The sequence below is a fragment of the Balaenoptera borealis genome (assembly GCF_965194805.1).
Source record: "Balaenoptera borealis genome assembly, chromosome: 9".
In the NCBI taxonomy this organism is placed as follows: Eukaryota; Metazoa; Chordata; class Mammalia; order Artiodactyla; family Balaenopteridae; genus Balaenoptera; species Balaenoptera borealis.
Window position 1 is genome coordinate 119,887,867 of NC_138873.1, and position 13,818 is coordinate 119,901,684.

General features: G+C 39.0%; 1 protein-coding gene across 10 annotated transcripts in view; it reads right to left on the reverse strand.

Moving 5' to 3' along the window:
- The window catches only part of SNAP91 (synaptosome associated protein 91), a 158,263-nt gene that overhangs the window by 59,801 nt on the left and 84,644 nt on the right, over window positions 1–13,818 (reverse strand). For all 10 annotated transcript variants that reach the window (XM_082405849.1, XM_082405850.1, XM_082405857.1 and 7 more), the window contains 2 exons: window positions 3,893–4,002; window positions 1,327–1,448 (listed from right to left, as the gene is read on the reverse strand). In XM_082405849.1, coding sequence (XP_082261975.1) covers window positions 1,327–1,448; window positions 3,893–4,002 — 232 coding nt within the window. The remainder of the gene's footprint in view (window positions 1–1,326; window positions 1,449–3,892; window positions 4,003–13,818) is intronic.

The window sequence follows — 13,818 nt, forward strand, 5'->3', positions numbered from 1 at the left end:
GTAGGACTGCTCCCTGAGTGAGGCTGGGAGGGGCTGGAGCCTAGTCACGAGGCTGCTTCAGGATCTGAGGTTGGATTAAGGTCCCTGGGCCTGCCTCTGGGGGCACAGACAGATGTGTCTCCTGCTGGATCCCTGGGCAGGCAGGACTGCTCCTGGACCATGACTGAGAGAGGCTGGAGCTGGGCCACAGGCAGTTTCAGGGTTCACAGTTGAGACCAAGGACAGGAGGCCTGTTACCCAAGGCATGGGTGTGTACACTCCTCCCTGGTCTCTTGGCAGATGTTACTGGTGGCAGGATCATGGCCAAACAGGACTGTAGTAAGTCCACAGGGGCATGGCAGTGTTTCCAGGTCTGTTGCCAGGACCAGCGTTGGCGAGCCTCCCACCTGGGAGTAGGCTTGCCTTCTCAAATCAACTGTTCTTGGTCTTGGGCTCCACTTTGGCTTTGCAACCTTTTACCTGGATCCCAAAGCTCCCACAAAGGCACTTTTATCTGTGGGTGGCTGCCAAAGTATTGTCCCTATGGGGAGATACGATGGGACACCTCCTGTGTCAGTCCCTCTGTGTTGTTTCCCTCTGTGTTGTTCCTACGAGCCATTTTCAAACTTAAACAATTTTTTATTTTGATAGTTTGATGTAGTCGAGTAAGTTATTTAACACCAACTCTGTGAAGCTTAGAGAATTAAGCAGTAATTAACTTAATTTTTATATTGGTATTAAATATGCTTAATTAAAAACATATAAAAGCTTAATTTTTTCCCCAAGATCCATGAATAAAATGGAAATCAAGCATTTAGGTGTGATTCTTCTTAATTAGTTTAGTATGGATATTTTGTGGCACCAACAAGAATCTATCCCAGATCTCAACTTCACGAAGTCAAATACAATGTGAATAAAACCAGTTAAGGTCTAAAGGAATCCATGAAGGAGACCATATCTGAACAAACCAAATTTGAAATGCTGCCCGTGAGTAATCTCATAAGTTCATGGGAACACCCAATCTTCTAAAGGCCTGCATCTCTAGGGAGCAATTACTAAAAATAATCAGAATTTGAGAACAGCGAAGAAAAAATACTCCCATTGTTCCAGCTTTTAAACTAAAAAACTATATGATTACTCGAATATTTTAACTGTATTATGGGTACTTTTTCTGTCTTTGTCTCGCTCTCTCAATATATAGTTCAATCAATCAATCAATGCCATTCTTAACATTTTCTCCCTGAGTTTCCAGCACCATTTTGGATAATCAGAAGGTAAGTATAACAATTACAGCCTGAATAACAACAACTAAATAGAAAAATGGCATGGTTGCCTGGTTTCACTCACCCCCCCACGCAGTGGCGCCTCCTGAAGGTGGTGGTGGTGGTGCTGGTGTCGCGGCTGCTGCCGCCCCTGCGGAGGAGAAGTCTGGCTGCAGGTCCAGGAGATCACTAGATGGTTTAGAAGCGCTGAAAGGAAAATATGATTTTAAAATCAGATTCTGAAATTTTAAAATGTAAAGATGCTTTTTAAATAAAGACTTATGCAGAAAACATCACAGATTTTGGCTATTTTAAATCCAGTAAGAGAATAATATTTTGTAAAGTACAGCAGTAAAGCATATGTTCCTCTATACCAAAAGTTGGCAAACAACTTTTGTAAAGGGCCAGATACTAAAAATTTTAGGTTTGCGAGCCAGACAGTCTCTATCGCTATTCGACTCTGCCAGTGCAGAGTGAAATAAGACATAGGCAGTACGTAAGCAAATGAACATGCCTTTGTTCCAATAAAAATTTATTTACAGAAGAAGACAGTGGGCTAGATTTGATCTATGGGCCATCGTCTGCCAACTCTTGCAAAGTTAAATTATACTTCAAGCAATGGGTCACTCAGCAAATCACAGAGCAGAAATTAAAAGGGAAAATCTAAATGCCTCAAAATAAGGGGGAATTTTAAACATGTTATGTCCACTGGGTAGCATCTGAAATGCTGGTTATGAGGGCTGTGACAAAAGGAAACATACTCCAAATATTAAAGGTAAGAGAATTATTGGTAATTTTTTTCCTTTTCTCTATTTTCTAAAGTTTTTTTGTATGTTTTTTTTTGTAGTATGGTAAATAATTCTTAACTTGAAAAGAATAATTTATTTATAAACCAAAGAATACTAAAATGAATAATTACTATTGTACCTTTTTTCTAAGTTAAACTACAACACATCAAGTTTGCCTATAAGAGACCTCACCTAAAAATAATTCCATATTTTTCACTCTTATTCAATTGGGGCTGTGCTTTTCAAAGCTCCTTCATCTATAGAAGTTCCAAGGAGGAGCCTAGAGCATTGCTATTCAAAGTGTGGTTTCCAAACTAGCAGCATCCTGGGACCTTGTTAAAAATGCAAAATCCCAGGCTTAACCCGTATCTACTACATCAGAGTCTTCATTTTACTACAACCCCAGGGGTTACATTGTACAGTCAGGTTTAAGGAGCACTGGCTTAAAGGCTGACAGACCAGGTACTAAGCCATCAGGGTCCCAGGTTCCCCACCCCTCCTCATAAATAGCCATTCCATCTTTATCTTTTTTACGTATTAGATTTCCGAGCAATATTTTTTTGAAAAAAGGATTCTGCTGCTTAAAAAGAAAAGTTTCAAGACCCCAGAAACTTGCCTAGTTTTGATGTCTATTTCATAAATATGACTGGTCTAAGAGCCAGAATAGGGAAACATTTATTATTAAGACCAGAATCAAAGCTTTTATAAGAAGCAATTTATCTTAGTATAGAGGCAGAAAGGACTCGGCTTTACCAAGCCTGTGATTATAAAAGCAGAATTAAGCAAGTAGAGGGTAACGTGCATAGTTAACATGCGTACATTATGGGGCTTTATTGCTCAGTTCAAAATTCAAGTCTCCAAATACTGGGCATTCATAATCAGAGTCACAGATACTACACGATGGGACTAGAATGCGCTCAAGGCTAAAGAACCAAACAAAGAGTTGACCTAAAATTATTATCTGAGGAAGCCTCTCTGAGTTGAGGCTTCATTTCAGGTGGCCAAGAGATTTTACAGTCATCCCCCCCTTTCTCACTACTGTTCTGACCTTTAGGCACTATGAAAGCAATAAGGGGCCTTCCCTGGTGGTGCAGTAGATAAGACTCTGCACTCCCAATACAGGGGGCCCGGATTTGATCACTGGTCAGGGAACTAGATCCCATATGCATGCCGCAACTAAGAGTTCACATGCCACAACTAAGGAGCCCTGGAGCTGCAATTAAGCATCCCTGGAGCCGCAACTAAGGAGCCCATGAGCCACAACTAAGGAGCCCACCTGCCACAACTAAGGAGCCCATGAGCCACAACTAAGGAGCCTGCCTGCCACAACTAAGACCTGGTGCAACCAAATAAATAAATAAATTTTTTAAAAAAGCAATTAGGCTCATCCTGACGGTTTCTTCCTACCACCAGAGTTTGAGTTCTTCATATGCACCAGTAATTGGCCTGCAACTACAAGCATTTCATTTCACTTCACTTCCTTTCATCTCATTTCTTACCACTTTAAGACACCCTTTAAATTTCACACAAGAAGAAACTAATTTCAGAAAACATTGTCCATATCATCCATTTCAGAAGAACCTGAAGTGTGTGCATCTTTCTTCCACTTCCTTTCCCAAATGTGTGAGCAACAAGGTGATTTCCACAGCTTAGGTCTTCCTTACACTTTGAGAGGTACAAGCCTAAGTAACTGTATGAAGTATAGAAGAACTTAGTCTATGTACCTGAAAATAACCCAAAATATCACACATTTACTAGGACTACATTTCATTTTGTGAAGTCATTTGGGTTTGGTACACAAAAATAAAATGAAAACCTGATCATAAAATTAATAAACGGTTCGCTGCATTCTCATGAACTAACCTGACTGGTACAGCCGCAGATGCAGTTGCAAACAAATCAACTGGAGGGGATGTGTCAATAGTTTTAGCTGGTGTAGAATTAGGCGACGTAACAGTTGTGGCTGGAGAAGACTGAAAGGGAAGATGCAAAGCACACTCTGGTCAAGTTTTAATCTACAGGACACAAGGCAAGAGGACCTCCAATTTTCAGACGCATGCCATTCCCAGCAATTTTTTGGTTGCTCCTCGTGGGAGAAAAAACTCAAGAAAATTTGAAATTGAGAATTGTAATAAATAATCAATACTGGACAAAACATGTTTCAAATTTTAAAAGTTATATGTAATTTATATAAAATTATGAAAAAAAATATTTGGCCTAACGTTGCAATGACTTCTATGCATGTATTTACAATCAAAGCCAAACAATAAATTAGGAGCTTGGGATTAACAGATATACACTACTATATATAAAATAAACAACAAGGTCCTACTGTATAGCACAGGGAACTTTATTCAGTAACTTGTAATAACTTATAATGTAAACAATCTGAAAAGAATACACACACACACACACACACATATACATATATATGAGGGGTGAATCACTTTGCTGAACATCAGAAACTATCACAACATTGTAAATCAACTACACTTCAATAAAAAAATAAAATAAAATCAAAGCCAAACATATTTTCTAAACATTAAATTAGTGGGAAAGATCTTGCTAGCTGCCAAAAATGGGAAAAAAAAATTAATTGTAATGACTGCTGTGAAACCAAGGCCATTATTTTCTTTTCTGCATCCTAAACAGATTTCATGTAAAGTCTTCTCAGATGCCTTTAAAATCTAGAAATGTAACTTACAAAATAGTTCACAGATGGCAGAGAGCAATTCCCAAACAAGATTCAAGTCACTGACAGCTTGAGGATAGCCCATCACTAATATGAAACAGATAAAACTAAAAAAGTGAAATAAAACCTAACATTTATTGTCCTGGGCTGGTTTAAGAAGAGGACTTAATAGTCAGCTAATATATCAAAAAAAGTTTGTTTAGTAACTATCCTAACTCTATTTGGTATATTTAATTTGCTTGTATTCACAAGAGAAAGATTAATAGCAATCTCAAACCAGTCCACCAATACTTAGTTCTATAAGTGGAAACGAGACCTAACAGCAAGCAAGATGCACGAAGACCAAGGTCAAGCAAGGGCCATCAGACATTGCTGTAACAGGACAACTAATTTCAAGTAGATCAAACTTAGAAGAAGTTTGAAAAAGAATGATTTAAGAAAAAGGACTGAGGAGATAAGAAATGTATAGGAGTTTCCAGACTTAAATAGTATCTGTTTAATAGCTGTTTGTCCAAGAATATAACTAATCAAGAAGTCAAAATCCAAAGATACACAAGTGCCAAGTGCTCAGCACTTCAAGAAAGGCAAACCCATGAACAGTATGGACGCTGTTGCTCAGAAAGGGTGAACTCAAGTTTTGCTCTTCACCAAAAATTTAAAATTTCCAAATGGAATGTGAAAGATTATCAAGGGGATAGAAAGGACTAACATTAATTTGCATGTCATCCATTGTGGACACTGACAACTCTGAAATAAATTAGTGGGGTGTTTTTTTTAAACCAATATATGTGGGCTTCCCTGGTGGCGCAGTGGTTAAGAATCCACCTGCCAATGCAGGGGACATGGGTTCAAGCCCTGGTCCAGGAAGACCCCACATGCCGCGGAGCAACTAGGTTGGTTCGCCACAACTACTGAGCCTGCACTCTAGAGCCCACGAGTCACAACTACTGAGCCCGTGTGCCACAACTAGTGAAGCCCACACGCCACAACTACTGAAGCCCGCGTGCCTAGAGCCTGTGCTCGGCAACAAGAGAAGCCACTGCAATGAGAAGCCCGCTCACCTCAAAGAAGAGTAGCCCCTGCTTGCCGTAACTAGAGAAAGCCCACACACAGCAACGAAGACCCAACACAGCCAAAAATAAAATAAATAATAAAATAAATAAATTTATAAAAATAAACCAATACATGTAAATACTTTGGAAAGTGATGTTTATGAAACAGCAGGGAGAACGTAATGACAGCAATGAATCTACCAATATAAATGCAGAAATGAAGGTCTTCAAAGGCTCATTAAAAACTGCCTCGTAATAATAAGCTCTGAAGAGATGCGGGAGGTATGAAAACAGAACCAAAATAATCCTGTTATTACAAGAAGAAAAAGTCAAAATTCATTTTGGCCAAAACGCAGAAACAGACCATCCCAAAGGATTCCAGGATTTTACCACACTCTACTCAGCAGTCGTATGGTGGAATTTTTCCATAGACATAATGATTTTATTTATTTTTCTTTTAATAGATCTTTATTGGAATAAAATTGCTTCACAATACTGTGTTAGTTTCTGTTGCACAACAAAGCAAATCGGCCACATGCATACACATGTCCCCATATCCCCTCCCTCTTGAGCCTCCCTCCCATCCTCCCTATCCCACCCCTCTAGGTCACCGCAAAGTACTGAGCCGATCTCCCTGTGCTATGCTGCTGCTTCCCACCAGCCAACTATTTTACACTCGTTAGTGTATATATGTTAATGCTACTCTCATTTGCCCCCGCTTCGCCTTCCCACCCCATGTCATCAAGTCCATTCTCTATGTCTACCTCTTTATTCCTGCCCTGCAAATAGGCTCATCAGTACCATTTTTTTTTTTTTTAGATTCCATATATATGGGTTAGCATAAGGTATTTGTTTTTCTCTTTCTGACTTACTTCACTCAGTATGACAGACTCTAGGTCCATCCACCTCACTACAAATAACTCAACTTGTTTCTTTTTATGGCTAAGTAATATTCCATTGTATATATGTGCCACATCTTCTTTATCCATTCATCTGTTGATGGACACTTAGGTTGCTTCCATGTCCTGGCTATTGTAAATAGAGCTGCAATGAACACTGTGGTACATGACTCTTTTTGAATTATGGTTTTCTCAGGGTGTATGCCCAGTAGTGGGATTGCTGGGTCGTATGGTAGTTCTATTTTTAGTTTCTTAAGGAACCTCCATACTGTTCTCCATAGTGGCTGTATCAATTTTACATTCCTACCAACAGTGCAAGAGGGTTCCCTTTTCTCCCCACCCTCTCCAGCATTTATTGTTTGTAGATTGTTGATGGTGGCCATTCTGACTGGTGTGAGGTGATACTTCATTGTAGTTTTCATTTGCATTTCTCTAATGATTAGGGATGTTGAGCATCCTTTCATGTGTTTGTTGGCAATCTGTATGTCTTCTTTGGAGAAATGTCTATTTAGGTCTTCTGCCCATTTTTGGATTGGGTTGTTTGTTTTTTTGATATTGAGCTGCATGAGCTGCTTGTAAATTTTGGAGATTAATCCTTTGCCAGTTGCTTCATTTGCAAATATTTTCTCTCATTCTCAGGGTTGTCTTTTCATCTTGTTTATGGTTTCCTTTGCTGTGCAAAAGCTTTTAAGTTTCATTAGGTCCCATTTGTTTATCTTTATTTCTATTCCTCTAGGAGGTGGGTCAAAAAGGATCTTGCTGTGATTTATTTCAAAGAGTGTTCTGCCTATGTTTTCCTCTAAGAGTTTGATAGTGTCTGGCCTTACATTTAAGTCTTTAATCCATTTTGAGTTTATTTTTGTGTATGGTGTTAGGGAGTGTTCTAATTTCATTCTTTTACATGTAGCTGTCCAGTTTTCCCAGCACCACTTATTGAAGAGGCTGTCTTTTCTCCATTGTATATTCTTGCCTCCTATATCAAAGATAAGGTGACCATATGTGCGTGGGTTTATCTCTGGGCTTTCTATCCTGTTCCACTGATCTATATTTCTGTTTTTGTGCCAGTACCATACTGTCCTGATTACTGGAGCTTTGTAGTGTAGTCTGAAGTCAGGGAGTCTGATTCCTCCAGCTCCGTTTTTCTTTCTCAAGAGTGCTTTGGCTATTTGGGGTCCTTTGTGTTTCCATACAAATTGTGAAATTTTTTGTTCTAGTTCTGTGAAAAATGCCAGTGGTAGTTTGATAGGGATTGCATTGAATCTGTAGATTGCTTTAGGTAGTACAGTCATTTTCACAATGTTGATTCTTCCAATTCAAGAACACGGTATACCTCTCCATCTATTTGTATCATCTTTAATTTCTTTCATCAGTGTCTTATAATTTTCTGCATACAGGTCTTTTGTCTCCTTAGGTAGGTTTATTCCTAGGTATTTTATTCTTTTTGTTGCAATGGTAAATGGGAGTGTTTTCTTAATTTCACTTTCATATTTTTCATCATTAGTGTATAGGAATGCAAGAGATTTCTGCACATTAATTTTGTATCCTGCTACTTTATCAAATTTATTGATTAGCCCTAGTAGTTTTCTGGTAGCTTCTTTAGGATTCTCTATGTATAGTATCATGTCATCTGCAAACAGTGACAGCTTTACTTCTTTTCCGATTTGGATTCCTTTTATTTCTTTTTCTTCTCTGACTGCTGTGGCTAAAACTTCCAAAACTATGTTGAATAATAGTGGTGAGAGTGGGCAACCTTGTCTTGTTCCTGATCTCAGTGGAAATGGTTTCAGTTTTTCACCACTGAGGACGATGTTGGCTGTGGGTTTGTCATATATGGCCTTTATTATGTTGAGGTAAGTTCCCTCTATGCCTACTTTCTGGAAGATTTTTATCATAAATGGGTGTTGAATTTTGTTGAAAGCTTTCTCTGCAGCTATTGAGATGATCATATGGTTTTTCTCCTTCAATTTGTTAATATGGTGGATCACATTGATTGATTTGCATATATTGAAGAATCCTTGCATTCCTGGGATAAACCCCACTTGATCATGGTGTACTTCCACCTATTTTTTAACTGGATTGTTTGTTTTTTTGATATTGAGCTCCATGTGCTATTTGTATATTTTGGAGATTAATCCTTTGTTGTTTCATTTGCAAATATTTTCTCCCATTCTGAGGGTTGTCTGTTTGTCTTGTTTATGGTTTCCTTTGCTGTGCAAAAGCTTTTAAGTTTAATTAAGTCCCATTTGTTTACTTTTGTTTTTATTTCCGTTCCTCTAGGAGGTGGGTCAAAAAAGATCTTGCTGTGGTTTACCTCAAAGAATGTTTTTCCTATGTTTTCCTCTAAGAGTTTTATAGTGTCTGGTCTTACATTTAAGTCTTTAATCCATTTGGAGTTTATTTTTGCGTATGGTGTTACGGAGTGTTCTAATTTCATTCTTTTATGTGTAGCTCTCCAGTTTTCCCAGCACCACTTACTGAAGAGACTGTCTTTTCTCCATTGTATATCCTTGCCTCCTTTGTCATAGATTAGTTGACCATAGGTGCGTGGGTTTATCTCTGGGCATTCTATCCTGTACCACTGACCTATATTTCTGTTTTTGCACCAGTACCATATTGTCTTGATTACTGTATCTCTGTGGTATAGTTTGAAGTTGGGGAGCCTGATTCCTCCAACTCTCTCTTTCTTTCTCAAGATTGCTTTAGCTATTCAGGGTCTTCTGTGTTTCCATACAAATTGTAAAATTTTCTGTTCTAATTCTGTGAGGAATGCCATTGGTAGTTTGCTAGGGATTGCACTGAATCTGTAGATTGCTTTGGGTAGTATAGTCATTTTCACAATATTGATTCTTCCAATCCACAAACATGGTATATTTCTCCATCTGTTTATGTCATTTTTGATTTCTTTCATCAGTGTTTTATAGTTTTCTGAGTACAGGTCTTTCACATCCTTAGGCAGGTTTATTCCTAGGTATTCATTTTGTTGCAATGGTAACTTTGTATCCTGCAACCTTACCAAATTCACTGATTAGTTCTAGTAGTTTTCTGGTGGCATCTTTAGGATTTTCTATGTATAGTATCATGTCATTGGCAAACAGTGACAGTTTTACTTCTTCTTTTCCAATTTGTATTCCTTTTATTTCTTTTTCTTTTGATTCCTGTGGCTAGGACTTCCAAAATTATGTTGAATAAAGTGGCGAGAGTGGACATCCTTGTCTTGTTCCCAATTTTAGTGGAAATGCTTTCAGTTTTTCACCATTGAGTATGATGCTTGCTGTGGGTTTGTCATATATGGCCTTTATTATGTTGAGGTAGGTTCCCTCTATGCCCATTTTCTGGAGTTTTTTTTTTAATCATAAATGGGTGTTGAATTTTGTCAAAAGCTTCTTCTGCATCTATTGAGATGACCATATGGTTTTTATTCCTTAATTTGTTAATGTGGTGCTTCACACTGATTGATTTACATATATTGAAGAATCCTTGTATCCCTGGGATAAATCCCACTTGATCATGGTGTATGATCCTTTTAATGTGCTGTTGGATTCCACTTGCTAGTATTTTGTTCAGGACTTTTGCATCTATGTGCATCAGTGATATTGGTCTATAATTTTCTTTTTTTTGTGATCTCTTCTGGTTTTAGTATCAGCATGATGGTGGCTTCATAAAATGCATTTGGGAGTATTTCTCTCTCTGCAATTTTTTGGAAGAGTTTGAGAAGGATGGGTATTAGCTCTTCTCTAAATGTTTGCTAGAATTCACCTGTGGAGCCATCTGGTCCTGGACTTTTGTTTGTTGGAAGATTTTTAAATACCGTTTCAATTTCATTACTTGTGATAGATCTGTTTATATTTTCTAATTCTTCCTGGTTGTCTTGGAAAATTTTAACTTTCCAAGAATTTGTCCATTTCTCTGTGGTTGTCCATTTTATTGGCATATAGTTGTTTGTAGTAGTCTCTTATAATCCTTTGTATTTCTGCAGTGTCAGTTGTGATTTCTCCTTTTTCATTTCTAATTTTATTGATTTGCATCCTCTCCCTTTTTTTCTTGATGAATCTGGCTAAGGGTTTGCCAATTTTGTTTATCTTCTCAAAGAACCAGTTTTTAGTTTTATTGATCTTTGTTACTGTTTTCTCTGTTTCTATTTCATTTATTTCTGCTCTGATCTTTATTTTTTTCCTTCTACTGACTTTGGGTTTTCTTTGTTCTTCTTTCTCTAGTTGTTTTAAGTGTAGGGTTAGATTGTTTGAGATTTTTCTTGTTTCTTGAGTTGAGATTGAATTGCTATAAACTTCCCTCTTAGAACTGCTTTTGTTGCATCCCATAGGTTTTGGGCCTTCGTGTTTTCATTGTCATTTGTTTCTATGTATTTTTTAATTTCTTCTTTGATTTCTTCAGCGATCTCTTGGTTATTTAGTAGCACACTCTTTAGCCTCCATGTGTTTGTGTTTTTTACAGTTTTTTTCCTGTAACTGACTTCCAATCTCATAGCATTGTGGTCAGCAAAGATGCCTGATATGATTACAGTTTTCTTAAATTTTCCAAGGCTTGATCTGTGACCCAAGATGTGATCTATCCTGGAGAATGTTCCGTGTGCACTTGAGAAGAAAGTGTATTCTGCCACTTTTGGGTGGAATGTTCTATAAATATCAATTAGATCTATCTGGTCTATTGTGTCATTTAAAGCTGTATTTCTTTATTTATTTTCTGTTTGGATGATCTGTCCATTGGTGTAAGTGGGGTGTTAAAGTCCCCTACTATCATTGCATTACTGTCGATTTCTCCTTTCATGGTTGTTAGCATTTGCCTTATGTACTGAGATGTTCCTTTTTTGGGTGCATAAACATTTATAATTGTTACATTTTTTTCTTGGATTGATCCTTTGATCATTATTTAGTGTCCCTCCTTATCTCTTGTAACAGTCTTTATTTTAAAGTCTATTTTATCTTATACGAGTATTGTCACTCCAGTTTTCTTTTGATTTCCAATGCATGGAATATCTTTTTCCATCCCTTCACTTTCAGTCTGTATGTGTGCCTAGGTCTGAAGTGGGTCTCTTGTAGACAGCATATATATGGGTCTTATTTCTCTATCCATTCAGCCAGTCTATGTCTTTTGGTTGGGGCATTTAATCCATTTCCATTCAGGGTTATTGTCAATATGTATGTTCCTATTACCATTTTCTTAGTTGTTTTCGGTTTGTTTTTGTGCGTTTTTCCTTCTCTTGTGTTTCCCGCTCAGAGAAGTTTCTTTAGCATTTGTTGTAAAGCTGGTTTGGTGGTGCTGAATTCTCTTAGCGTTTACTTGTCTGAAAAGCTTTTGACTTCTCCACTGAATGTGAATGAGATCCTTGCTGGGTAGAGTAATCTTGGTTATAGGTTTTTCTCTTTCATCACTTTAAGTATATCCTGCCACTCCCTTCTGGCCTGCAGAGTTTCTGTTGAAAAATCAGCTGATAACCTTATGGGGATTCCTTTGTATTTTATTTTTGTTTTTCACTTGCTTTTAATATTTTATCTTTGAATTTACTTTTTGTTAGTTTGATTAATATGTGTCTTGGTGTGTTTTTTCTAGGGTTTACCCTGTATGGGACTCTCTGTGCTTCCTGGACTTGGGTGACTATTTCCTTTCCCATGTTAGGGAAGTTTTCTACTATAATCTCTTCAAATATTTTCTCAGACCCTTTCTTTTTCTCTTCTTCTTCTGGGACCCCTATAATTCGAATGTTGGTGCGTTTAGTGTTGTCTGAGAGGTCTTCAATTCTTTTCATTCTTTTTTCTTTATTCTGCTTCTCGGCAGTTATTTCCACCATTTTGTCTTCCAGCTTACTTATTCGCTCTTCTGCCTCAGTTATTCTGTTATTGATTTCTTGTAGTGTATTTTTCATTTCAGTTATTGTGTTGTTATCTCTGTTTGTTCTTTAGTTCTTCTAGATCTTTGTTAAACATTTCTTGTATTTTCTCAATCCATGCCTCCATTCTATTTCCAAGATTCTGGATCATCTTTACTATCATTACTCTGAACTTTTTTTCAGGTAGATTGCCTATTTCCTTTTCATTTATTTGGTTTTGTAGGTTTTTACCTTGCTCCTTCATCTGTGACATATTTTTTTGCTATTTTTTTTTTTTTTTTTAATGAGTGGGATTGTGTTACTGTCTTACTGGTTGTTTGGTCTGAGGCTTCCAACACTGGAGTTTGTAGGCTGTTGTGTAGAGCTGGTTCTTGGTGCTGAGATGAGGAACTCCGTGAGACCTCACTCCGGTGAATATTCCTTGGGGTCTGAGGTTCTCTGCTAGTCCAGTGGTTTGGACTCAGAGCTCCTACTCCCACTGCAGGAGCTTCCCCCCAACCCCAGGCTTGCAAATCAAGATCCCACAAGCCATGTGGGGAGGTACAAAAAAAAAAAAAAAAGTAAAAATAAAATTAGACTAGGAACCTAACAGACATGTTAGAAAGAATGTAAAAATAAAACTATAGATCAATCAACAACTGGAAGGTACATCAGTACCACAATAGTAAAAAAGAGGAGGAGGGAAAGGAAAAAAAAAGAGGGGGGGGAGGCCTTGGCTGTGGGGGGTGGCACCTAAGCAAGGGCAAGGTCTGGGTGGTGGGCGGGGCCAATGCTCAGGACCCACAGGGCTGGAAAAGGCCTTGGGAGCTTTGGGGGGGTGTGTGGCTTAGGCTCAAGGAACAGAAGGGGCCAGGCGTGCCTCCCACCCCTGGTCTCAGAGGGTGGGGGACCTCACCTGGGAGCCCAGCAGGCTTCCTGGGCTCAAGTCGGTGGGGCAAACGCCCTACTCTCCTCTCCCGCTCCTCCCAGGGGGCCACCTCTCCCCCACACCGCCTGCCTCTCCTGATCTCCCCGGCCTCCCTCCTATGCCCCCAGGACCAGTGCGGCCAGCAGGGAAGGGTGGGCCTTGGTGGGGAGGGGACCGGCCTGGGAGCTCAGCAGGCTCCCCATGCCCGAGTGGGCGGGGCAATCATCCTCTGCTCTTCTCCCACTCCTCCCGGAGGGCCCCTCCCACCTGCCTCTCCCAATCTCCCTGGCCTCCCTCCTATGCTCCCAGGACCCACGCAGCCTGGAGGGGCTTTGGATGGTAGGGGACCAGCCTGGGAGGTCAGAGGCTCCCGCGGCCCCAGTGGATGGGGCAG